We start from the raw sequence: 25,008 nt of genomic DNA on the forward strand, positions 1-25,008 counted from the left end.
AGCCCCAGTAATTTTGAACAGCCCGATTCAATCTCCCTCTTAACCCCCCCACGTTCTGAGGGGGGGACAACCCCAGACTCTCCCCAGTAACTAAACTCCAGCTGAAATTGGAGAACGGGTGGGCTGGGCAACATTTGATTTCACTGTGGGGGTCAGCCAGTGAGAGGCTGTGGTTGGGCAGGGATCAAGGACACCGTGTATTTGACTCTGTGTGTGTGTGTGTTTCCAGGTGGGAGCAGCCGGCCCAGTTTCTCGTTCCCTGGGTTAAGCAGCACGGACACAATGTGCAAGGCTGGATTCACAAGTGGAGTGAGCTGATCCACAGGGGCCTGATGCAAGCGTGTGGAGACCCTGCTGTGAGGAAGCCCTGCTGAAGGGAAGGTGCCAAACCCCCTGAGTGACCCATGCCCCATTCGACTGATCCTGAAGTGAACCAAAGCGTCCAGGCACCTCCTACCCTGTCTGCTCCCGGATTTCCAAGTCTCAGCTGCTGTGTCGAACAGACAAAATCATCCTGTCACTGATCTGACTCGGACCACCTGTACTCACTCGGAGGATATCTGATCAGCTAACTGCACATATGTGGTTTTAGATTGGAAATAAAGGCAATGATTTGGTGCATAGTTTCCTGAATGACATTGATCACTTCCCGTTTACACAACTGTATCTGTAGAGCGGTGAGTACATGTTAAACCACGGGGATACCTTATTGTGGATCTGGGGGCTAGGCCAACCCATTTTGGAATGTGTCAGTGGGAGTCTCACAGGTGTCAGAGAACACAACACGGTCACATGTCTTTGGTAGCATTTGGAGCGACAGGTCCAGGCTGAGGTGCACACTATAGGCAGCTCAGTGCATTTTACAGTGCCGAGGGAGCGCCGCACTGTCGGAGGGTCACTGTGAAGGAACCGCCGCCCTGTCGGAGGGTCAGTGCAGAGGGAGTGCCTTATTGTCGGAGGGTCAGTGCTGAGGGAGCGCCGCACTGTCGGAGGGTCACTGTGAAGGAACCGCCGCCCTGTCGGAGGGTCAGTGCTGAGGGAGTGCCTCATTGTCAGAGGTCAGTGCTGAGGGAGCCTGCACTGTTGGAGGGTCAATGGTAATATATTTCAAAGTCAGGATTGTGAGGTCCTCTGTGGGGAACGTGCTGATGGTGGTGTTCCCATGTACAGAGGGACCTCGATTATCCAAAAGACACGGGCGGGTGTATTTCATTCAGTTTGATTGAATTTCCTATAATTGAATGTCAGATACATAGTTTAGCAGAGCATCTGGGCCTTGCAATCTTGCTGGATAATCCAATATTTGGATAATTGAGGTTCCTCTGAATCCGCTGCCCTCCTTGATGGAAGTGGTTGTGAGTTTGGAAGGTGCTGTCTGAGGAGCTTTTGGAGAGTTGCTGCAGTGCGTTTCCCCCATCCCCTCTCCCTGTACCCCACCCCCCCGCCAGCCCTCCAAACCCTCCATATTTTAACCCGAGTGACCATCATCCTCGGCCAGAGTCTGGCTGCTTTTCTGATTTAAAGGTTGTGGCTTGATAGGTACTGTTTGGGTGACTCCAGGCTCCCTCACCTCTCATTGAGCACACCTCAGTGTTTCCCTGAGAACATTCCTGTCAACCCTCGAGCAAGTCGGTCAATCAGGTAAGTACTAGTGACCAAGAGCAGTGAGGTTTCCAGTCACAGGGTTGTAGGCGTGTGCTTTGTTTCCAGTAACTAAGTCGTAGATGTTACTACATGACTTCAATAGTTGCTCAGTCACTGACAGCAGCTGGCCTCAGTATTCTCGATAACAAATTGTGGGATTACATCACCCTCAGAGTGCCACCCTGCAAGAACAATTGATCTAAATCTGCGCACTTTTTAATACATTAGTACATACAATAATAAGCTTCAAATGCCATGTTAATTCAGTCTAAACTGAAAAAAAATCATGGATTCATTAACTGTGACTAAATTTATGCTTGTGACTGGTTGCAATCTAAATACAGTGATTTGGTTAGTTATTACAGTGAATACAACGTACATATGGACTGAAAGTGATCAGGTTCAAGTGAAATATAACCATCCATTTGGGGAGAGGGTGATTAAAATGGGTGAGATAATTAAGGGTGCTGGGAGTGGGGGTGGGTGTGGAATTAGACTGGTGGGGTAGTAAAGGATGCTGGGAGAGTGGGATTAGACTGAATAGGGGATTAAAGGTTGTGGGGAGTGAGGTTAGTTTGAGTAGGATATTTATGGGTGTAGGGAAGTGAATGGGAATATGAGATTTAACTGGGAGGGATTAAAGGGTACAGGGTGTGAGGGGGAGAGTGGGATTAGACTGGGTGGGATATTAAAGGGTGAGGAGAGAGTAGGATTGAAGGCTGTTGGTGGTGTATTTGAGACTCAGATTAGTGTGGGTGGGATACTTAAGGGTTCAGGGAAGTGAAGGGGAAACTGGGATGAGACTGGGTGGGATAGTGAGGAAGAGGAGGTAGGTGGTGGTTGTAATTGACTAAAGCCTAAATCAGCCAGTTCCTCCTCAGTGCAGAGGGACTCCCTGGAAATTCAAAGCGTCCATTCCACTCCATGCTGAACCACACTCAAGCTGCACCGAGACTTGGTTGCCCTTGAGGGGCAGTATGACAGGTGTGGCCACTGTCTGAGCTGCACCTGATGGCAGGATACTGAGAGTGTAACTCTGGGGAACAGATACATGACAGTATCCTTGGCACCTATCCCCAGCAGCCGAGTGTAGGTAAAGGAGTAGATGTCACCATTGGGGGCAGTGAAGTCCCCAGTCAAAGGTCGAGAGGCACATCCTTTGTTCACAATGACCAAATTGTAGATAAGGTTTTGTTTCCCTTTGGGTTCACTTTATCAGACACCTTGGCGTGGAAAATCAAGCCTGGTTCATCTGGAAATGAAAGTTACGAGGGCGCGAGAGACGAGGAAGAACACGAGCTACAATTATAGGAACAACCTGCATTCCCTTAGTGTCCGTATTGGCATGGTCCGGCCCAGGGCAGTGGATGTGCCAATCCAGCAGGCTGCTTTGTCCTGGATGGTGTAAAGCTGCTTGGGTATTGTTGGAGCTGCACCCATGGTGTACATGCTTTGGGGAGTCAGGTGGGGAGTTACTTTCTGCAGGATTCCTAACATCTGACCTGCTGTTGTAGCCACTGTGTCTATGTGACTTGTCCAGTTCAGTGACCGGTCAGTGGTACCACTCAGGAATCAGTGATGGTGATCCTATTGAACTTCAAGGGATGATGGTTAGATTCTGTCTTGTTGGAGATGATCATTGCTTGGCATTTGTGAGGCACAGTATTAATTCACCATATTTTCCAAACTAAGATCATAGTTTGTTGGACAGCAGTGATGCAGTTGTCTGATTGACCTCTTTGGAGGTTTGGGCAACCAACACCAGTGATAGGTCACTTGCAGCAAGCTCGCAAGACCCTGCAAACCAGGAGCTGAGGGTGCACTGCATCAATCACATTGTCTCTCCCAAAGATCACACTCTCTGTTCCGAAGAGCTCATCATTCAAAACCAGCCCTCCTGGGAGGGATATGTTGCTCATAAAACCGCAAAGCAACAACTCTACCGGGAGACTCGAATTTGACAGGACGTTCCCAGGAGGACGGCGGAATTTTCCAGGATGTCTTCCCAGCAGAGGGGATGCTATGGTGTGCAGTTCTGGAGTCTACATCATCGGAGGGAGGTGATTGCACTGGGCAGGGTGCAGAGGAGATTTTACCAAGATGTTGCCTGGGGCTGGAGAGTTTCCTTTTTAAAGAGAGATGGGACAGACTGCAGTTATTTTCCTTGGAGCAGAGGAGATTGAGATGTATAGTATCTGGGCTGGAAATGGGACGAAACATTTCCCCCTTGGTGGAGGGATCAATGACTGGAGCAGTTGGGAGTGGGGGGCCATAAATTTAAGGGAATGGGCAGGAGGCTTGGAGAGGAGGTGAGATAAAGCGTTGTCATGCAGAGGCTGGTGGAAATCTGGAACTTGGTGCTTGTTAGAGTTGATAAGTGGTAGAAACTTTCAACTTTTAATAAATAATAAGATGTGCACCTATCATGCCCGGGCATAGAAAGCTGTGGGTAAAATGCTGGAAATGGGATTAATACAGAGAGGCTGTTTTTCCAGACCAACGTAGACTGGCCCTGACTCTAAGCCAACCAGCTCTTGGGAATTACTGGTTAGTAACTGAGTAAAAATGAAGGAAGTCACTGACAAATGACAGTGAAAGAGAGGAGGGTTATAAAGGCCAGATCTGGAAAATTTCTGTACATCTTTGCAGAGTTGGCACCTGTTTTCCCAAATCCTCAACTTGAGCAGTCAGTGCATCCATCTTTTTACTTTTATTAATGATCCCTGATGAAGAAAGAGCTGGTGCCTGAAGCCTTGACTCTCCTGCTCATGGATGCTGCCTGACTTGTTGTGCTTTTGCAGCACCGCACTCTTGACCTTTATTAATGGCATCATTAATGGTGGACAGGTATCTGAGATGGTTTCCAAATGAAGCCTGTGGACCCTGTACAGGAGATGCATGGACAGAAAGAGGACTCTTGTCAGCAGTGCGGCGCACCCTCAGCACTGACCCTCCGACAGTGCGGCGCACCCTCAGCACTGACCCTCCGACAGTGCGGCGCACCCTCAGCACTGACCCTCTGACAGTGCGGCGCTCCCTCAGCACTGACCCTCCGACAGTGCCCACTCCCTCAGCACTGACCCTCCGACAGTGCGGTGCTCCCTCTGCTGACCCACTGACAGTGCGGCACTCCCTCTGTGCTGAGCCACCAACAGTGCGGCGCACCCTCAGCACTGACCCTCTGACAGCGCGGCACTCCCTCAGCACTGACCCACCGACAGTGCGGTGCTCCCTCTGCTGACCCACTGACAGTGCGGCGCTCCCTCTGTGCTGAGCCACCAACAGTGCGGCGCACCCTCAGCACTGACCCTCTGACAGTGCGGCACTCCCTCAGCACTGACCCTCTGACAGTGCGGCACTCCCTCAGCACTGACCCACCGACAGTGCGGTGCTCCCTCTGCTGACCCACCGACAGTGCGGCGCTCCCTCTGTGCTGAGCCACCAACAGTGCGGCGCTCCATCAGCGCTGACCCTCTGACAGTGCGGCGCTCCATCAGCGCTGACCCTCTGACAGTGCGGCGCTCCATCAGCGCTGACCCTCTGACAGTGCGGCGCTCCCTCAGCACTGACCCTCCGACAGTGCAGTGCTCCCTCAGCACTGACCCTCCGACAGTGCTGCGCTCCCTCTGTCCTGAGCCTCTGACAGTGCAGTGCTCCCTCAGCGCTGTCCCTCCGACAGCACGGCACTCCCTCTGTGCTGCAAAATACACTCAGCTCACTGCTTGCTTGCAGCTGAATCCTGTCTTCTCCACATCTTTTAGTAAATGACTTTATCAAATCCAGATTCTGATATTGATCCCTGACATTCTTACATAAGTCACTGCCAATGACTGCCACTGTCCATGCTGCCATTCCCAAACATCTGTCTGTCTCTCCCTTCCTCAGTGAATGATTTGGAGATTCCAGTGTTGGACTAGGGTGTACAAAGTTAACAATCACACAACACCAGGTTATAGTCTAACAGGTTTAATTGGAAGCACAGTAGCTTTCGGAACGCCGCTGACAACCATCTGGTGAAGGAGCAGTGCTCCCAAAGCTAGTGCTTCCAGATAAACCTGTTGGACTATATCCAAGTGTTGTGTGATTTTTAACTTCCTCAGTGAAGGTTGTAGTTCAGGAAATGGGCATCGGAATGGATTCACAACACAAATGGATCTGTAACAATCTCCGAGTCCAATTGGAACATGGTTCCTGAGCAGCATTGCACCGAGCTCACCTTCTGTCCGTCAGTTCAACTTGACCCGTTCCACTCCTCCACCTTTCCTCTGTTGCTCAGAAAAGAATTGTTCTTCTCCTGCTGATCCAGTTGACTCCTAAATTCCAACTTGATGTTGTCTCTGCCACATTGTCAGGCAGCACATTCCCAGATGCTGATCACTCAAGCCATGAAAAGCCTTCCTCCACATCTCTCTGCCACTTCCTCTTCTGACGATGTGCCATCCGTGTCCCTCTGGTTCCCAATCCTAACTCCCCCACCCCCACCTTGGGGGGGCGGTCTGTCTGCAGCCCTGCTGGTTTTGAGCAACTCGATTTTTTTTTTATTTTTTTTATTTTTATTTTTTTTAGATTAGATTACTTTACAGTGTGGAAACAGAAATTGTTCTTTTTGCCAGGGGGAGCAGACCCCACATCTCCCATCACACTTCATCACTGACACGCCCCATCACAAGAAACATCCTTGTGAATCTTCTCTCTCTCTCTCTCTCTCTCTCTCTCTCTCTCTCTCTCTCTCTCTCTCTCTCTCTCTCTCTCTCTCTCTCTCTCTCACTGAAGTATCCATGTCTTCATAAAGGGCAGAGTCATGACACAAATCACCAGGGCATTGGGATTGCTTGCTCCAGGAAATTTAAATGCTTGGAGCCAGTTTTCTGAACAAGGAGCCTATCCTACTTTTTGAGAGTACGAGCACTTCCCAACTGTTTTACCTTTTCAGTCCCTTAAGGCGTCAGGGTAGGCAGGTAAATTGATTAAGCTGACCTATGGAATACTTTAGTCGCAATCATAGAGACGTACAGCACGGAAACAGACCCTTCAGTCCAACTCTCTTCCAAGCTGACCAAATATCCTCAATTAATCTAGTCCCCTTTGTGAACATTTAGCCCACATCCCTCTATACCCTTCATGTTCATATACCCATCCAGATGCCTTTTAAATGCTGTAATTGTACACGCCTCAGACACTACACGTACCACCTCTGCATGAAAAGGTTGCTTTTAAATCTTTCTCCTCTCAACCTATGCCCTCTAATACTGGACTCCCCCCACCCCACAGAACAGACCTTGTCGATTTACCCAATCCGTCACCCTCATAATTTTGTAGACCTCTATAAGGTCACCCCTCAGCCTCCGACGCTCCAGGGAAAACAGCCCCAGCCTGTTCAGCCTCTCCCTGTAGCTCAGATCCTCCAACCCTGGCAACATCCTTGTAAATCTTTTCTGAACCCTTTCAAGTTTCACAACATCTTTCCGACGGGAAGGAGACCAGAATTGCACACAATATTCCAACAGTGGCCCAACCAATGTCCTGTACAGCTGCAACATGACCTCCCAACTCCTGTACTCAATACTCTAATAAAGGAAAGCATACCAAATGGCTTCTTCACTATCCTGTCTACCTAAGACTCTACTTTCAAGGAGCTATGAACCTCCACTCCAATACTCCCCAGGACCTTCCCATTTCAGTAGTGAGTATTGAGAGAGCCTGAGCCAGGGGGCAGCTGGGAAGGTAAATTAAATATTAATTACTTACCTCATGAATCAGCAGACCGAAGGCTGAACAGGAGCATAAGCAGACACAGGGACTGCTGGGTAAGTGAACTAACATATTCAGGTAGTGGCTGAACCCAAAATGCTACACATATAGCGTTCCCCAACTATACCCAAAAAAAAAAGACACTGGAGGATTGGTAAGGTAAGGCTTTTGAAGTTTATTGGTAACTTGGAGCAGAGGGGATGGAAGCTAGGGCATTTTGCATGTTTCTCATGCACCAAATGGGAGGTAATGCACCAAATGTCTCAGTCAAATCCCTCGAACTTAGCACCGCCTTCCTAACCTGCAATCTTCTTCCTGACCTCTCCGCCCCGCCCCCAACTCCAGCTCCTCATAGGCTGCAGAGCTGGATGAACTTTGGATCATTCAGGAGGCAGACGGGCTGATAGGTGTTATAGGGAAGTAGTCACACCTAAGTTACAGGTGACTGTCAGGAGAGGGAAAGGGAACAGGCAGACAGTGCAGGGAGCCCCTGTGGCCATACCCTTCAATAATATGTATATCACTTTGGATACTGTTGGTGGGGGTGGGGACCTGCCAGGGAAAAGCCACAGTGTCCAGGCCTCTGGCACTGAGTCTGGCTCTGTGGCTCAGAAGGGAAGAGGGGAGATTAGGAGAGTGATAGTGATAAGAGATGCAATGGTTAGAGGAACACACAGGTTGCGAGCAAGACTCCTGGATGGTATGTGGCCTCCCGGGTGCCAGTCAGAGGAATGTCTTTGATCGAGTCTACAGGATTCTGAAGGGGGAGAGTGAGCAGCCAAAAGTCAAAATCCACATCGGTACCAATGACATAGGTAGGGAAAAGGATGAGGACCTGAATAGAGGGAGTTAGGTTGGAAGCTAAAAGGCAGGATGAGCAGAGTAGTAATCTCAGGATTGCTACCGGTGCCATGGGCTACTCAGGCTAGGAACAGAGAGCGAGTGCAGCTGAACACGTGGCTGCAGCGCTAGTGTAGGAGGGAGGGCTTCAGCTATATGAATCATTCGGATACTTTCTGGGAAGGTGGGACCAGTTCTAGGAGGATGGGTTGCACCTGAACTAGAGGGCCACCAATATCCTGGGTGGGAGGTTTGCTGGAGCTCTTTGGGAGGGTTTAGTTTGGCATGGAGATGGGAACCGGAGCTACAGATCAGAGGCTGGTGAATGGGCAGATACAGCGTGCAGAGAGGCTGTGAGGAAGCATAGACAGTTGATAGGGCAAAGTTGAAGCCACTGTGATGGGTTGAAGTTGTCTATTTTAACGCAAGAAGTGTCAGGAATAAGGTGTCCCAGAGGTGCTCTCTGAAACGTTCCGCAAGTAGGCGGCCTGTCTCTACTTGTGGAACGTTTCAGAGAACACCTCTGGGACACCCAGACCAACCAACCCAACCACCCCATGGCTCAACACTTCAACTCCCCCTCCCACTCCACCAAGGACATGCAGGTCCTTGGACTCCTCCATCGCCAGACCATAGCAACACGATGGCTGGAGGAAGAGCGCCTCATTTTCGGCCTAGGAACCCTCCAACCACAAGGGATGAACTCAAATTTCTCCGGTTTCCTCATTTCCCCTTCCCCCACCCCCACCCCCCACTTTGTCTCAGTCAAATCCCTCGAACTTAGCACCGCCTTCCTAACCTGCAATCTTCTTCCTGACCTCTCCGCCCCGCCCCCAATCCAGCCTATCACCCTCACCTTGACCTGCTTCCACCTATCGCATTCCCAACGCCCCTCCCCCAAGTCCCTCCTCTCTACCTTTTATCTTAGCCTGCTTGACACACTTTTCCTCATTCCTGAAGAAGGGCTCATGCCCGAAACATCGATTCTCCTGCTCCTTGGATGCTGCCTGACCTGCTGCGCTTTTCCAGCAACACATTTTCAGCTCTGATCTCCAGCATCTGCAGTCCTCACTTTCTCAACAAAGCGATGACAACCCAGTTAAACAAATACTTTGGATTGGTCTTCACTATGGAAGACACAAATGATCTACAGGAAATGCTGGGAACACAAGGTCAAGCATGAAGGAGATCCTTATCAGTCAGGAAATTGATGGGATTAACCGGATACATCCCCAGGGCCCTCTGTATCCCAGAGTACTTAAGGAAGTGGCCCTAGAAATAGCAATACATTGGTGATCCTTTTCCACCATTCTGTCGACTCTGGCAGAGTTCCAATGGACTAAAGGGGAGCTAATATAACTCCAGTCTTTTTTAAAAAAAAGAGGGAGAGGGAAAATGGGCAACTATGGGCCGGTTAGCCTGACACCGCTGGTGGGGAAAATGCTGGAGTAAATCATTTTCAGGATGTAATCATGGAATATTTGGAAAACGGTGACAGAATCAGTCCCACTCAGCACGGATTCACTGAAGGGAAAATTGTCAGGAGTTTTTTTTTCAGGATGTGACCATTGGGATGGACAAGGATGAAATCAGCGACTTTCAAAAGGCTTTTGACAAGGTTCCACACAAGGGATGAGTCAGGAAAATTAAAGCTCATGGTCTTGGAGGTAATGTATTGATGTGGAGAGAGAACAGGTTGGCAGACAGGAAGCAAAGAGTTGGAATAAAAATGGGTCCTTTTCCAAGCGGCAGGCAGTAATGACGTGGACGAAGGAATTAAATGCCATATCTCCCATGTTTTCAGATGACACTAAGCTGGGTGGCAGCGTGTGCTGTGAGGAGGATGCCAAGAGGCTGCAGGATGACTTGGGCAGACTGACTGAGTAGGCAAATACAATATAATGTGGGTAAATGTGAGGAAAGCAGATTATCATCTGAACGGTGGCAGTTTGGGAAAGGGTGAGGTGTCACAGTGGAACAGTTGCTGAAGGATGGCATGGAGGTGCAGTAGGCAGAGAGGAAATCTAAGGGCATGCTGGCCTCCATAGCGAGAGGATTGGAGTAAGGATGTCTTGCTGCAGTTATACAGGGCCTTGGTGAGACCACACCCTGAGTATCGTGTGTAGTTTTGTTCTCCTGGTCTGAGGAAGGACATTCCTGCTATTGAGCGAGTCCAACTAAGGTTCACCAGACTGATCCCGGGATTGGCAAGTCTGACATGAGGAAAGACTGGAGTGACTGGGCTCATACTCGCTGGAATTTCAAAGGATATGGGGAGATCTCAAAATCCTGATGGGACTGGACAGGTTAGATGTGGGAAGAATGTTCCCGGTGTTGGGGGAAGTCCAGAATTAGGGGTCACAATTTAAGAATAAGGGGTAAAACTTCAGGACTGAGATGAGGAAGAATGTTTTCACTCAAGGGTTGTGAATCTGTGGAATTCTCTCCCATAGGAAGATGTTGGGGCCAGATAGATTCAGGAGGGAGCTGGAGCAGCTAAAGAGATCAAGGGGTATGGAGAGAGAGTGTGGGAATGGGATACTGAGATTGCAAGATCAGCCAGGATCCTATTGAATGGTGGGGCAGATTGAAGGGCCAAATGGCCTACTCCTGCATCTATTTTCTATGTTATTGATCCCTCCATTAAACGGTAAAGTTTCTTACCATCTATCCTATCCATGCCTCTCAATTTTACACATGTGCCCGCCCCCCCCATTTTTCTCTGCTCTATAGAAAGCCCCCTCCCCTCGCCAGACAGTGACCACAATTTCACTGTGACAACCCCCCAAACCCTCACTGCCAATCAACCGAGAAACACATCCAATGGGAAAGTCGTTCATTATTCCAAACATTTATAAAGAAAAACAGAGCCACGCCTGATTTTGGGATAAATCTGTTTGGGGGAAACCAAAAGGCAGCAGGTTAATTTGTTAAGAGAGTTTTAGATTTTGTTTTTAGATTTAGATTTAGATTAATTTAGATTACTTACAGTGTGGAAACAGGCCCTTCGGCCCAACAAGTCCACACCGCCCCGCCGAAGCGCAACCCACCCATACCCCTACATCTACCCCTTACCTAACACTACGGGCAATTTAGCATGGACAATTCACCTGACCTGCACATCTTTGGACTGTGGGAGGAAACCGGAGCACCCGGAGGAAACCCACGCAGACACGGGGAGAATGTGCAAACTCCACACAGAGAGTCGCCTGAGGCAGGAGTTGAACCCGGGTCTCTGGCGCTGTGAGGCAGCAGTGCTAAGCACTGAGAAGATTTATAGCTCAGGTTGAGGTTCTGGATGTAGGTTTGCTCGCTGAGCTGGAAGGTTAGTTTTCTCATTGCTCTGCTATTCTTCTGGCGAGTGGGGTGTTAAGGGGAGGTTTGTATTTAAGACATTTTGGGTAGTACTTGTTTTCTTAAAATTCATGTACTTCTTGCACAAATGCCTAACACAAAACAGAACAAACAGGGTGAGTGAGACGATGACAGCAACCCAGCAATTATTTATTCAATTCACAATTGGGAACACAAATGTACAGTCAATAAATATCAAGTTTCATTATAAAAACTCTCCCATTCACAAATTGGAACAGTAACACTTTTCAAGTCTGCTGTCATTATTCTGATTTCTGTAAAAGATCGAGAGACAAGGAAGGGAGTTGGGGGTGTGGAAAGTGGGTCTGTGCCAGGGGGTTAACTCCCACTCCCCCAGTCCCTGGGGAGCTTGTATCCCTGGGTCAGAAGCACCAGACAACGTGTTCCAGGGGTGAATGGAATATTCAGGAGAATCCAAGCTGCCTGGGTTGTTAGGAAAAAGTGTATGGTGTGCTGGCTTTCATGGACAGGGGGATTGAGTTTAAGAGCCGCGAGGTTATGCTGCAGCTCTCTGGAGCCATGGTTAGACCACACTTGGAATATTGTGTCCAGTTCTGGTCACCTCATTATGAGGGGGGATGTGGAAGCTTTAGAGAGGGTGCAGAGGAGATTTACCAGGATGCTGCATGGACTGGAGAAGAGAGGTTGAGGGAGTGAGAGCGTTTCTCATTGGAGCGGAAAAGGATGAGAGATGACTTGATAGGGGTGTACAAGTTGTGGAGGCATAGATGGCCAGAGACATTTTCCCAATCGTGGAGATGTCTATCACAGGGGCAGAGGACATAATTTTAAAGGTGATTAGAGGAACATTTCAGGATGATGTTGGAGCTAGGTTCTTTACACAGAGTGGCAGGTACATGGCAGTTGAGTCAGATGCTTAGTATGATCTTAGAGAAGGATAAAAAGGTTGGCACAACATCGAGGGCCGAAGGGCCTGTACTGTGCTGTTCTTTGTTCTATCCCTTCAGCGGGGGTTAGAGGAGGGAGATCTCCTCTATTCACTCAACTATTCACACCTTGAGGGGGAGCAACATCTTAAAATCAATCCCAGAGTCCAGACTTTATTCCTCAACACCCCTCCCCCCACCATGAGAAAAGTTCTCCAAATCCCCCTTACTCCAAAACAAAAAAAGGATATTTTTTAAAATTGCCAAACAAATATTGCAGAACAAATTATTTCATTGCCAGTTTCTGACCCCACAGGCTCCAGTCTGTTCCAATGGATAGGCCACCCCCAGTACCCTTTGGGCTATTCAGCAATGGCAGGCATCATATTTTAGTTTGTTTTAAAAACACGAGTGGGGCTCAAATTTCAACATGAATGGGCAATGAGGGGTCAGGAAAAATACCGAAATTACATACTCCACAAGCCCAAGGGACATTAATTTAAACAGGTACACAGGATCAGAGCTATTCCGTATTTGGTGAAAAACCTGAGCTTCTGGATTTATGACAGACACTGTCTCCATGCCAGAGAAAATATACACAGCCCCACAGGAGCAGTAGTGTGGATCTCATACTCATATATACAGGCAGAGTGACCTTTCTGCACACACACTCACTCTCAGTCTCACGCACATACATACACACATGGGCAGTGTGACCCTTTATCCTCTCTCACGCACACACAAACACACACACACTCTCTGAGACATACACACAGATGTACAGTTCTCTTGCTTGCAGAACGCCTGTGTGAACGGACTCAGTTCTGTCCAGCACAGCAGCCTCAGTATAAGCTAAAGGACATATTCGATCTCTCTCTCTCCGGACTGGATTCCTGTCATTTGTACCGTTTGCCAATCTTCGAGCGTTGTGTCTGTCCCTGAGACAGGAGCAAGCCGGGGGGAGGTCTCAGGACCTTGTCCAGCCTTGGCATCAAGTAGTAGCTGACCAAGGGCACGGGCTGGTAGAAGGTAGCGTACTGGACCAGCTTGTGAGGATACTGGGGCCACACTGCAGCAGACTGGTATAAATCTCTGGGCACCTGGGAGGAAGAAAAGGGGCAGTCAGAGGAATCAAACCAACAAGCCCCAATCTGGCCTGCGGACTGGACAGAATCTGCATTTCCATAGCGCCTCCCATCACCTCCATGTTCCCCAAAACACCTCGGCAAGCTCCCCCTAGCATTAGTTCTCCAGTGTTATTGGTCGCGGGGCAAACTTTGGCCTCAGGACCCCAGAGAAAGCTCTCAGAACAAACAGTGACCATGAGACCTTTTATACCCCTCATCAGCGCAGTGCTCTGACTCAGCACGGACCCTCCGACAACCTTCAACTGGCTGCATCAAATACACACACGTTATATGGTGTTATTGTAGGGGCTGGAGGGGGTTACAGAGAGAGAGAGAGGGAGGGGGTATGGGGCTGGAGGGGGGGGGGTTACAGAGATAGGGAGGGGGGTGTAGGGGCTGGAGGGGGTGACAGAGGTAGAGTCATAGAGTACAGCACGGAAACAGACCCTTTGGTCCAACCCATCCGTGCTGACCCAGATATCCCAACCCAATCTAGTCCCACCTGCCAGCACCCGGCCCATATCCCTCCAAACCCTTCCTATTCATATACCCATCCAAATGCCCCTTAAATGTTGTAATTGTACCAGCCTCCACCACATCCTCTGGCAGCTCATTCCATACCCGTACCACCCTCTGTGTGAAAAAGTTGCCCCTTAGGTCTCTTTTATATCTTTCCCCTCTCACCCTAAACCTATGCCCCTCTAGTTCTGGACTCCCCAACCCCAGGGAAAAGACTTTGTCTATTTACCCTATCCATGTCCCTCATGATTTTATAAACCTCTATAAGGTCACCCCTCAGCCTCCGACGCTCCAGGGAAAACAGCCCCAGCCTGTTCAGCCTCTCCCTGTAGCTCAAACCCTCCAACTCTGGCAACGTCCTTGTAAATCTTTTCTGAACCTTTTCAATTTTCACAACATCTTTCCAATAGGAAGGAGACCAGAATTGCACACAATATTCCAACAGTGGCCTAACCAATGTCCTGTACAGCAGCAACATGACCTCCCAACTCCTGTACTCCATACTCTGACCAATAAAGGAAAGCATACCAAACGCCTTCTTCACTATCCTATCTACCTGCGACTCCACTTTCAAGGAGCTATGAACCTGCACTCCAAGGTCTCTTTGTTCAGCAACACTCCCTAGGACCTTACCATTAAGTGTATAAGTCCTGCTAAGATTTGCTTTCCCAAAATGCAGCACCTCACATTTATCTGAATGAAACTCCATCTGCCACTTCTCGGCCCATTGGCCCATCTGGTCCAGATCCTGTTGTAATCTGAGGTAACCCTCTTTGCTGTCCACTACACCTCCAATTTTGGTGTCATCTGCAAACTTACTAACTGTACCTCTTATGTTCGCATCCAAATCATTTATGTAAATGACAAAAAGTAGAGAGTCCAGCACCGATCATTGTGGCACTCCACTGGTCACAGGCCTCCAATCTGAAAAACAACCCTCCACTACCACTCTCTGTCTTCTACCTTTGAGCCAGTTCTGTATCCAAATGGCTAGTTCTCCCTGTATTCCATGAGATCTAACCTTGCTAACCAGTCTCCCATGGGGAACCTTGTCGAACACCTTACTGAAGTCCATATAGATCACATCTACCACTCTGCCCTCATCAATCTTCTTTGTTACTTCATCAAAAAACTCAATCAAGTTTGTGAGACATGATTTCCCACACACAAAGCCATGCTGACTGTCCCTAATCAGTCCTTGCCTTTCCAAATACATGTACATCCTGTCCCTCAGGATTCCCTCCAACAACTTGCCCACCACCGAGGTCAGGCTCACCGGTCTATAGTTCCCTGGCTTGTCTTTACCGCCCTTCTTAAACAGTGGCACCACGTTTGCCAACCTCCAGTCTTCTGGCACCTCACCTGTGACTATCGATGATACAAAGATAGGGAGGGGGTGTAGGGGCTGGAGTGGGTTAGAGAGATAGGGAAGGGGTGTAGGGCTGGAGGGGGGGGGGGGTTAGAGATAGGGAGGGGTGTGGGGGGGGGGATGGAGGGGGGTGACAGAGAGAGAGAGAGGGAGGGGGTGTAGGGGCTGGAGGATGTGACAGAGAGGTAGGGGGGACAGAGGGGGTGACAGAGACAGACAGTCAGGGAGGGGTGTGGAGTGGGGAGCGTTTCAGTGTGAGGTTGGATGTGTGAAGCTGGGTTTGTGTTGGAATGTCCAACGTGACGTCCCTGACACTGGGTACCTCCCCTGGAAAAATGTGTTGCTGGAAAAGCGCAGCAGGTCAGGCAGCGTCAAAAGAGCAGGAGAATCGACATTTCGGGCAAAAGCCCTTCATCAGGAATGGGTACCTCCCCCCTCCGCCCACCCCCGCATTCCCTTTACCTTGGTGGCAGCCTGTGCTATTTCCACCGCTGTTGTATTGATCGGTTGCTCTTTGATGTGTTCCTCCTCGTCCGAGGATGTGTCGGTGTGGTAGTCGGACGTACTGCACTCGGAACTCCCAGCTTCATGCTCAGAGTCTAAAGACGACACTCTCCTGGATTCCTGCTTAAACTGGGCCACGGTGAAGGGCTGACAGCTCTCTCCAGACCTGCAGGGATTCAGAATTACACAGTCCCTTAGCTCCGGGCTCTGTCCCTAACCACACACCCTCCTTACCCCAGCCACAGCTTCCACAGACACAGGGGAAGGCCATTCGGCCCTCTTAGCCTGTGCTGGTTCTGTCAAAGAGCTCCCCACTTCACCCCCTTGTGAATATTCCCCCTTCCAGTGGAACCTGTTCCCTTCCAGGCTGTGTCCCAGATACAACAACAATTGGCACCCTCCAAATACACATTCTCCTCCTCCCTGTGGCTCATTTCCTGATTCTCTCCAACCCGGTGTCCCTCCAGTGACTGACCCTCCTGTCCCCAGAGATGGGGTGTCTCTGCCTGATCGAAACCCCCCACCCCACCCTGGGGGATTCAGTCTCCTCCTTAACCTTCCCAGCTCCTCACCCCGGGAGGGTACGAGTCAGTGGCTGAGGGCTGGAGATGGTGGGGAAACAGGAAAGGGGAGGGTTATCCGAGTCAGCCACAATCTCACTGAATGCTGGAGCAGACTCAATGGGCTGAATGGCCTGTTGCTGTTCCCAAATCGTGGGACTCTGGGCTGAGTTGCTCTGCCCCAGCCCTAGGCTGGCTTCTCACCTGCAGCACACCTCACTGGGGTCGATCCACAACGTGATCTCCTTGGGGAGTCTCAGCTGGTTATACTCCAGGCCACAGTCTTCACAAGCAAGAAGCAACGACGGGTCAGTTTGCTGTTTCTTGTTAATCCGAATGCACCTGCCCAGAGACAGAGAGGGGAACACAATCAAGGAATACCATGGGAAATCTGCTCAGTCTGTTTCCAAATTCATTGGAACTCCTACTGCCCCATCACCCCACACACCCCCTCCGGCCCCTACACCCCTCCCTATCTCTGTAACCCCTGCCCCTACATCCCCATCCCATCTCTGTAACCTCCCCCCCAGCCCCTACATCCCCTCCCCATCTCTGTAACCCCCTCCAGCCCCTACACCCCCTCCCTATCTCTGTAACCCCCTCCAGCCCCTACACCCCCTCCCCATCTCTGTAACCCCCTCCAGCCCCTACATCCCCTCCCTATCTCTGTAACCCCCTCCAGCCCCTACACCCCCTCCCCATCTCTGTAACCCCCTCCAGCCCCTACACCCCCTCCCTATCTCTGTAACCCCCTCCAGCCCCTACACCCCCTCCCCATCTCTGTAACCCCCTCCAGCCCGTACACCCCCTCCCTATCTCTGTAACCCCCTCCAGCCCCTACACCCCCTCCCTATCCCTGTAACCCCCTCCAGCCCCTACACCCCCTCCCCATCTCAGTAACCCCCTCCAGCCCCTACACCCCCTCCCTATCTCTGTAACCCCCTCCAGCCCCTACACCCCCTCCCTATCTCTGTAACCCCCTCCAGCCCCTACACCCCCTCCCCATCTCTGTAACCCCCTCCAGCCCCTACACCCCCTCCCTATCTCTGTAACCCCCTCCAGCCCCTACACCCCCTCCCTTTCTCTGTAACCCCCTCCAGCCCCTACACCCCCTCCCTTTCTCTGTAACCCCCTCCAGCCCCTACACCCCCTCCCCATCTCTGTAACCCCCTCCAGCCCCTACACCCCCTCCCTATCTCTGTAACCCCCTCCAGCTCTGACACCCCCTCCCTATCTCTGTAACCCCCTCCAGCCCCTACACCCCCTCCCTATCTCTGTAACCCCCTCCAGCCCCTACACCCCCTCCCTTTCTCTGTAACCCCCTCCAGCCCCTACACCCCCTCCCTTTCTCTGTAACCCCCTCCAGCCCCTACACCCTCCAGCCCCTACACCCCCTCCCTATCTCTGTAACCCCCTCCAGCCCCTACACCCCCTCCCTTTCTCTGTAACCCCCTCCAGCCCCTACACCCCCTCCCCATCTCTGTAACCCCCTCCAGCCCCTACACCCCCTCCCTATCTCTGTAACCCCCTCCAGCTCTGACACCCCCTCCCTATCTCTGTAACCCCCTCCAGCCCCTACACCCCCTCCCTATCTCTGTAACCCCCTCCAGCCCCTACACCCCCTCCCTTTCTCTGTAACCCCCTCCAGCCCCTACACCCCCTCCCTTTCTCTGTAACCCCCTCCAGCCCCTACACCCCCCTCCAGCCCCTACACCCCCTCCCTATCTCTGTAACCTCCTCCAGCCCGTACACCCCCTCCCCATCTCTGTAACCCCCTCCAGCCCCTACACCCCCCTCCAGCCCCTACACCCCCCTCCCTATCTCTGTAACCTCCTCCAGCCCCTACACCCCCTCCCTATCTCTGTAACCTCCTCCAGCCCCTACACCCCCTCCCTATCTCTGTCTCCCCCTCCAGCCCCTACACCCCCTCCCTTTCTCTGTAACCCCCTCCAGCCCCTACACCCCCTCCCTTTCTCTGTAACCCCCTCCAGCCCCTTCACCCCCTCCCTATCTCCGTCACCCCCTCCCTATCTGGCCTCCCGTGCATGCCGAATTCCCATCGTACCTTCGGCTGCTGTACCCTAAAAAGCCTGGAGGCCACCCCCCCCCCCCCGAATTTGCCCCTAAACCTCTCCACCCTCCACCATCTCTCATCCTCTTCTCTAAGTATGTCCCTTAAAAGCTGAGCTCCTTTGCTTGATCAAGCTCTTGGGTGATGACCTCGTGAGGTTTGGGGAAACAAGTTCTGGCTCCCATAGAGCACAAAGACAGTTTTGCGGCAACGCCAAAGGCGCTAGAGAAATGCAGCCCATTGTTGTTTTGCGCTGTTGCTTGTATTGAAGGGTTCTGGCCACCGGATGGCGCCAGAACTGAGCGCATCGGTTTGAACCTTGAGAAACACCGCCCTCAGGTGGGCAGAGTCCGCCATTGCAGGGGGACCTTGGCTCAATACTGGCAGCTCAAAAACCTGCATTTCTCTAGCGCCTTTCGCTGCCTCAGTACGTCTCAGAGCGCTTACGTTAAGTATAACGGAGAAAAAGCAGCCAATTTATTCACAGCAAGCTCCCACAGCGTTATTACGACCGAGGTCTTGTTTCTGTGTAAAGTTTTTGTTGAGATAAATACCTGTCCCAGGACATGGGGAGGTGGGTTGGTGGGGGACTGCACCGACTGCCCTCCTCCGAGGGCCTGTGGGTTCTATGCCACCCACCTGAGGTGGTAAATGGAAGTTTGAATTTAATGTCTAACCTGAAAGATGCCCCAGTCTCCCCACAATAGTACCTGCCTGCCCCCCCCCCCCCCCCCCCCACTTTCCCCAAACTCTGTTGCAGTGGGTTTTTTGTTTGGATTTTGAAAAAGGAGACTCAGCCTCTGTCCAAGGTCCCTCAGGTGGTCTCCCAACAATCCAAAACACCACAGTGGAAGCAACAGGGCCTATTCTGGTCTCTTCATCTGAGGAAGGACGTTCTGGTGATGGAGGGAATACAGTAAAGGTTGACCAGACCGATTCCTGGGATGCCAGGGCTGGGGTACGAAGAGAGACTGGATCGGTGAGGACAATATTCGCTGGAGTTTAGAAGAGTTGGGGGGGGGGGGGGGGGGGGGGGGGGAAGGTGGGGAGGGATCCCACAGAAACCTGTGAAATTCTGACAGGACTAGACAGGGTAAAGGCAGGAAGAATGTTCCCAGTTACTGGAGAGTCCTGAATCCGGAATCCATGGTCTAAGGATACAGGCTGGGACTGAGATGAGGAATAATGTCCTCTCCCAGCGAGTGTGGAATTCTCTGCCCTAGAAAGGTTTGAGAAAGAACTAGAGAAAGTTCTTAGGGCTAAAGGGATCGAAGGGTGTGGGGGGAGACATGGGATTGAGGGACTGAGCTGAGTGATCAGATTGAGTGTTGGAGCAGGGTCGAGGGGCTGAGTGGCCTCCTCCTATTTCCTGTGTTTCAATGGCTCCTTCCCACTGAGGGTCCCTCCCTATAAATAACTGCACAGAGGGAGAGAGAAGGAGGATGTGGGTGAGGATGAAGAGAGGAGCAGGGAACACCAGCAGGGAGCAGAGGGACCGAACGGCCTGACCCTGTGCGGTCCCATCGGAGACGCCGGGCGGAGGTGGGGATTGGTTACCTGTACGCTTGGCCCTTGCTGGGATTGGTTGGGTACCAGTGGCCCTGGTATTTCTGGCGCAGCACAGTGGTCAGTCTCTCCCCGAACTCCTTGACCTTGTCCTGAGCCAGGTCACTCTGCCGGATCACCAGGCTGACCAGAAACATCACAGCGGCTCTGATCTCCTCCTCCATCCTCCGACCTAGGGACCCGAGAGAGGGGGAGAAAAAAAAAAAGAGGGTCAAAATCAACTGCTACTGCAGGACAGATAGGACAGGCTACCACAGATATCCAGTTGCCTCCCTTTTAGAAACATAAGGAACAGGCCATTCAGCCCATCTAGCCTGCTCTGCCATTCATCCTGATCCCTTCCCCACTTCCTCCCCCATTGATCCCTTTAACCCTGAGAACTAAAACCAACTCCTTCTCAAACATTGGCCTGAACCACTTTCTGTGACAGAGACTTCCACAGACTCCCCCCCACTCTCTGAGCAGAGATAACATGTCTCCTGCTCTCATTTCTACCCTGTATCCTTAGACTGTGACCCCCCACCCCGCAACCTTCCCCCAGTTCCGCCCACCCCCCCGGTCATCAGGAATGTCCTTGCCTGTGGTTACCTGGTCTAATCCTGTTGGAATTTTACAAGTTTCCAGAAGATTGCCCTCAGTCTTCTCAACCCCAGGGAATATATTCCTAACCGTTTCAGTCACCCTTCATCCGACCATCCCAGGATGGAGCCCCGCACTCTCTCCATCACCAGACGATCCTTCCCCAAACTGCGCGCACACAATCCTCCAGGGGTGGTCTCACCAAGGCTCCTGTACAATCTGCTTGCAAATCGAGAATGAGGAGGACCGCTGAGCTATTGGACTACAGGAGGCATCACCACCTGACAGGCTCATTCCGTCGCATCTACACTCCACCTGTTTAACCCCCTAGTAGATGGCAGCCTGTGTGCAGTTCTGGTCTCTGTACTATCGAAGGTATAACTGCAGGAGGCACTGGAGGGGACGCACAGGACTTTTAGCAGGGAATTTCGACAGAAATGTCAGAGTTGACCAATCAAGAAAGGGATGACACTCTGGGAATCTCCCCTCCTGAAGACCGAAAGCCATTGGGTTCCCTCGCTGAGAAGACCAATTCCCGCGTGGGGCAGGGAAACCAGAGCGAGGGGACATTAATAGAAAACAATCCCATATCAATCCAGTGGGGAATTCGGGAGAAGTCCCGGTGGGAGGGAAAGAGTATGTGAGATGTGCTCCCACAGGGAGTGAGGAATGTGGGACTCGCTCCCACGGGGGGGGGTGGGGGAGGGAGGGAAGAAAGAGAGAACGTGGGACTCTCTCTCCCACAGGGAGTTGGGATATTGTGGGACTAACTCCCACAAGACCATTCGATATGGGAGCAGAATGAGGCCATTTGGCCCATTGATTCTGCTCCGCCATTCCATCCTGGCTGATGTGATTCCCAACCCCATTCTCCTGCCTTCTCCCCATGACCCTTAGTCTCCCCCCCACTTACTGATTAAGAACCCAGCTCAACTCGGTCGTAAACACACACAGTGACTTGGCCTCCATAGCCCCCTGTAGCGATGAGTCCCACTGATTCACCAACCTCCATTCTATAGGGTCGGCCCTTCGCTCTGAGGCTGTGCCCTCAGGTACCAGTCCCTCCTACCCATCTTCTCTCCATTCACTCCATCTAGGTCTCCTAATATTAGAGTCATAGAGATGTACAGCATGGAAACAGACCCTTCGGCCCAACCTGTCCATGCTGAGCCAGATATCCCAACCCAATCTAGTCCCACCTGCCAGCACCCGGCCCATATCCCCCCAAACCCTTCCTATTCATATACCCATCCAAATGCCTCTTAAATGTTGTAATTGTACCAGCCTCCACCACATCCTCTGGCAGCTCATTCCATACACGTACCACCCTCTGGGGGAAAAAGTTGCCCCTTAGGACTCTTATATCTTTCCCCTCTCACCCTAAACCTATGCCCCTCTAGTTCTGGACTCCCCCACCCCAGGGAAAAGACTTTGTCTATTTATCCTATCAATGTCCCTCATGATTTTGTAAACCTCTATAAGGTCACCCCTCAGCCTCCGACGCTCCAGGGAAAACAGTCCCAACCTGTTCAACCTCTCCCTATATATTCTCTAAGTCTTAATTGGATTCCCCTTTATCCTTATAAACATTACCAGGGTTGGCACAGTGGCTGGCACTGCTGCCTCACAGCGCCAGGGACCCAGGTTCGATTCCAGCCTCGAGCGACTGTCTGTGTGGAGTTTGCACATTCTCCCCGTGTCTGCATAGATTTCCTCCGGTTTCCTCCCACAATCCAAAGATGTGCAGGTTAGGGTGGACTGGCCATCTTAAATCACCCCGTAGTGTTAAGGGATAAGGTGCATTAGTCAGGGGTAAACGTAGGGTAAGGAGATGGGTCTGGGCGGGGTATCTTCAGAGGGTCAGTGTGGACTTGTTGGGCCGAAGGGCCTGTTTCCACACTGTCAGGATTCTATGATACAGAGTCCTGAGCTGATCCTAGGGATGAAGGGAGCATTCTTGTGAACGTACTGTGGACCCTCTCCAACGCCATGTGCTCCCTTAGATACAGGGCCCCAACACTGCTCACAATATCCCAAACCCAGTCTGACCAGAACCTTATACACCCTCAGCTGTATATCCCTCTCTCTGAACACATGGAGCCCCTTAGTCAGCTCTCAGTGGGTCAGGCGCTTATTTTACAGGCTCACGCTCAAGGCTAGAGTCATAGAGGCCCTTCGGCCCAATGTGTTCATGCTGGCTATCGAGAAACGACCTACTTTAATCCCATTTCCCAGCTCTACAGCCTGTCAATAGGCAGCAGAGGACCCTGAGACCACTGGTTGGAAATGTAGAAAAACAGTACGCCATTCGGCCCATCAATCCTCCTCCACCATTCACCTTGATCATCCAGCATAGTCTCCCTTTGATCCCATTAACCCGAAAAACTAAACCTTGGAAACACCCAACACATTGGTCTTGATTGCTCTGGGGCAGAGTGTCCCTCAGACCACCCCCCCCCAACTCTCTGGGTGAAGTTGTTTCTCCTCAGTCCTACCCCCTATCCTTAGACTGTCCTTCCCTCAGTGTAGCCCCCTCCACCCTCACCCCCCCCCCCGTGTCCCTCCCTCCCTCCGTGTAACCCCCTCCACCCCCATCCCCTGCCCCATGCCCCTCACTCCCTCCCTGTAGTTCCTCTCCCCCCCCCTCCTTCCTGTGACACATTGTTTGGGGGGGGGGGGGTTGGGTTTCACAACTGAACATGTGGTGATAGCAATCCCTGATCGTGGCACCAAATAAACACACGCCCCCCCCCCCGGGGGGTGAAGCAACGATTAGCGGGAAGTTAACACACACACTACACACCACACACTTTCAGATCAATTTCCCTGAACTTATTGCAGAAACTGTGACTTTCCCCAGTCCCGGGCTGGACATAAATCTGCACCCCCCTCCCCACTCCAGCTAAATAAAACTGACACCACAACCCCCCCCGCCAACACTCAATCCCACAGAATTAACTCAAAAACTACAAACATCTCCCCCCACCCCATCTCGCCTCAACCAAAACACAATTAAAAGCAACCTCTACAGAAGTGTATGCATGCCAAACTGCTTTCTTAAAAATATATATATATATATTATTTCAACACCAGTGTGTTTTCCCTCCCCCCAACTAACCTTCGACAATTACTGACTCGTCCCTTAACGTCTCCCAATGTCAAGACAATTCCATCCGACTTGATGAATTCACTCGAGAAACTTGGTTTAAAAGTAAGAAAAATTTACTTAGAGCAGTTTTCAAAACTTTTTCTTTAAAAGAAAAGTGGAAATTCTAGCTCCTTCATTAAAGGGAAAGGCATTGACAGAGACACAGATCCACTCACAAGTGTCACAGCTCCACCGCCCAGGAATCCTGAAGTTTAAAGTTGCTGGAAGTTTTAATTGTCTTTTCTTTCCAGTGGATCTTTCTCTCCCCGGGACGTCCCTGGATTCACCAACTCACTCTGCAACGTGACTGAGGGGTTTCTGTAAATTACCACCGACTTACATCAGGAAGAGAGATATGATTCAATTTCTGTGTCACCGACCCAGCTGGGGCGTCCCCGGGCCTACGTCACTGACCATATAAGGTATGGGCTTCCGCCCGCAGCCCCAGGGCCAGAGGCGGCAGCTGCATTTCTCTAGCGCCGCTCGGCCGCGACGGGGCGCGCACTCCCTAGAGCGGGCAGGCTCAGCGCCCAATCTGCGCACAGCAAGACCCCACAGGCTGCACCGTGACCGTGAACCGTTCCCCTTTGAAGCGCAAGACAAAAAAAGCATTGACCAGGGACTGATGCCCCGTGAGGCAACAACAAACTAGTCCCTTTTTCTCTTGTCAGACTGGTGCAATGGGAGCTTCATGTTCGTCACTCGAGGGGTTGTGTGAACATAACTGATAGTGCAGCTCTCCCTCAGCACTGACCCTCCGACAGTGCCCACTCCCTCAGCGCTGACCCTCCGACAGTGCCCACTCCCTCAGCACTGACCCTCCGACAGTGCCCACTCCCTCAGCGCTGACCCTCCGACAGTGCCCACTCCCTCAGCGCTGACCCTCTGACAGTGCCCACTCCCTCAGCACTGACCCTCTGACAGTGCCCACTCCCTCAGCACTGACCCTCTGACAGTGCCCACTCCCTCAGCACTGACCCTCTGACAGTGCCCACTCCCTCAGCACTGACCCTCCGACAGTGCGGCACTCCCTCAGCACTGACCCTCCGACAATGCCCACTCCCTCAG

General features: G+C 51.5%; 2 protein-coding genes across 5 annotated transcripts in view; one reads left to right on the plus strand and one right to left on the minus strand.

The window, feature by feature from the left end:
- The window catches only part of haus5 (HAUS augmin-like complex, subunit 5), a 74,264-nt gene extending 73,641 nt beyond the window's left edge, over positions 1 to 623 (plus strand). For all 3 annotated transcript variants that reach the window (XM_072553611.1, XM_072553613.1, XM_072553612.1), the window contains exon 20: positions 230 to 623. In XM_072553611.1, the coding sequence (XP_072409712.1) occupies positions 230 to 374 (145 nt within the window). In that variant the 3' untranslated portion in view covers positions 375 to 623. The remainder of the gene's footprint in view (positions 1 to 229) is intronic.
- Positions 624 to 11,737: 11,114 nt separating this feature from the next.
- Positions 11,738 to 24,266, minus strand: btg3 (B-cell translocation gene 3). 2 transcript variants are annotated; one of them, XM_072553620.1, is made up of 6 exons: positions 24,117 to 24,266; positions 23,911 to 23,991; positions 20,205 to 20,385; positions 16,781 to 16,918; positions 15,975 to 16,182; positions 11,738 to 13,597 (listed from the first exon to the last, which is right to left on the minus strand). In XM_072553620.1, exons 3-6 carry the CDS (start codon positions 20,375 to 20,377, stop codon positions 13,394 to 13,396), a joined length of 723 nt encoding a protein of 240 aa, XP_072409721.1. In that variant the 5' UTR covers positions 20,378 to 20,385; positions 23,911 to 23,991; positions 24,117 to 24,266; the 3' UTR covers positions 11,738 to 13,393. The 2 variants fall into 2 exon arrangements, with proteins under 2 accessions (XP_072409721.1, XP_072409720.1); XM_072553619.1 differs by lacking the exon at positions 23,911 to 23,991.
- Between the last annotated feature and the right edge of the window lie 742 nt (positions 24,267 to 25,008).

This window comes from Chiloscyllium punctatum, chromosome 34 (assembly GCF_047496795.1).
Source record: "Chiloscyllium punctatum isolate Juve2018m chromosome 34, sChiPun1.3, whole genome shotgun sequence".
Taxonomy (NCBI): domain Eukaryota; kingdom Metazoa; phylum Chordata; class Chondrichthyes; order Orectolobiformes; family Hemiscylliidae; genus Chiloscyllium; species Chiloscyllium punctatum.

Excerpts from the sequence above, each read along its gene's own strand:
- btg3 (XM_072553619.1), bottom strand. The coding sequence starts at position 20,377 with ATGGAGGAGGAGATCAGAGCCGCTGTGATGTTTCTGGTCAGCCTGGTG. Across the intron at positions 16,919-20,204 it reads AGCAAGGGCCAAGCGTACAG|GTGCATTCGGATTAACAAGA; the intron begins GTAACCAATCCC and ends GTCTCTGGGCAG. Across the intron at positions 16,183-16,780 it reads CCCAGTGAGGTGTGCTGCAG|GTCTGGAGAGAGCTGTCAGC; the intron begins GTGAGAAGCCAG and ends GAATCCCTGCAG.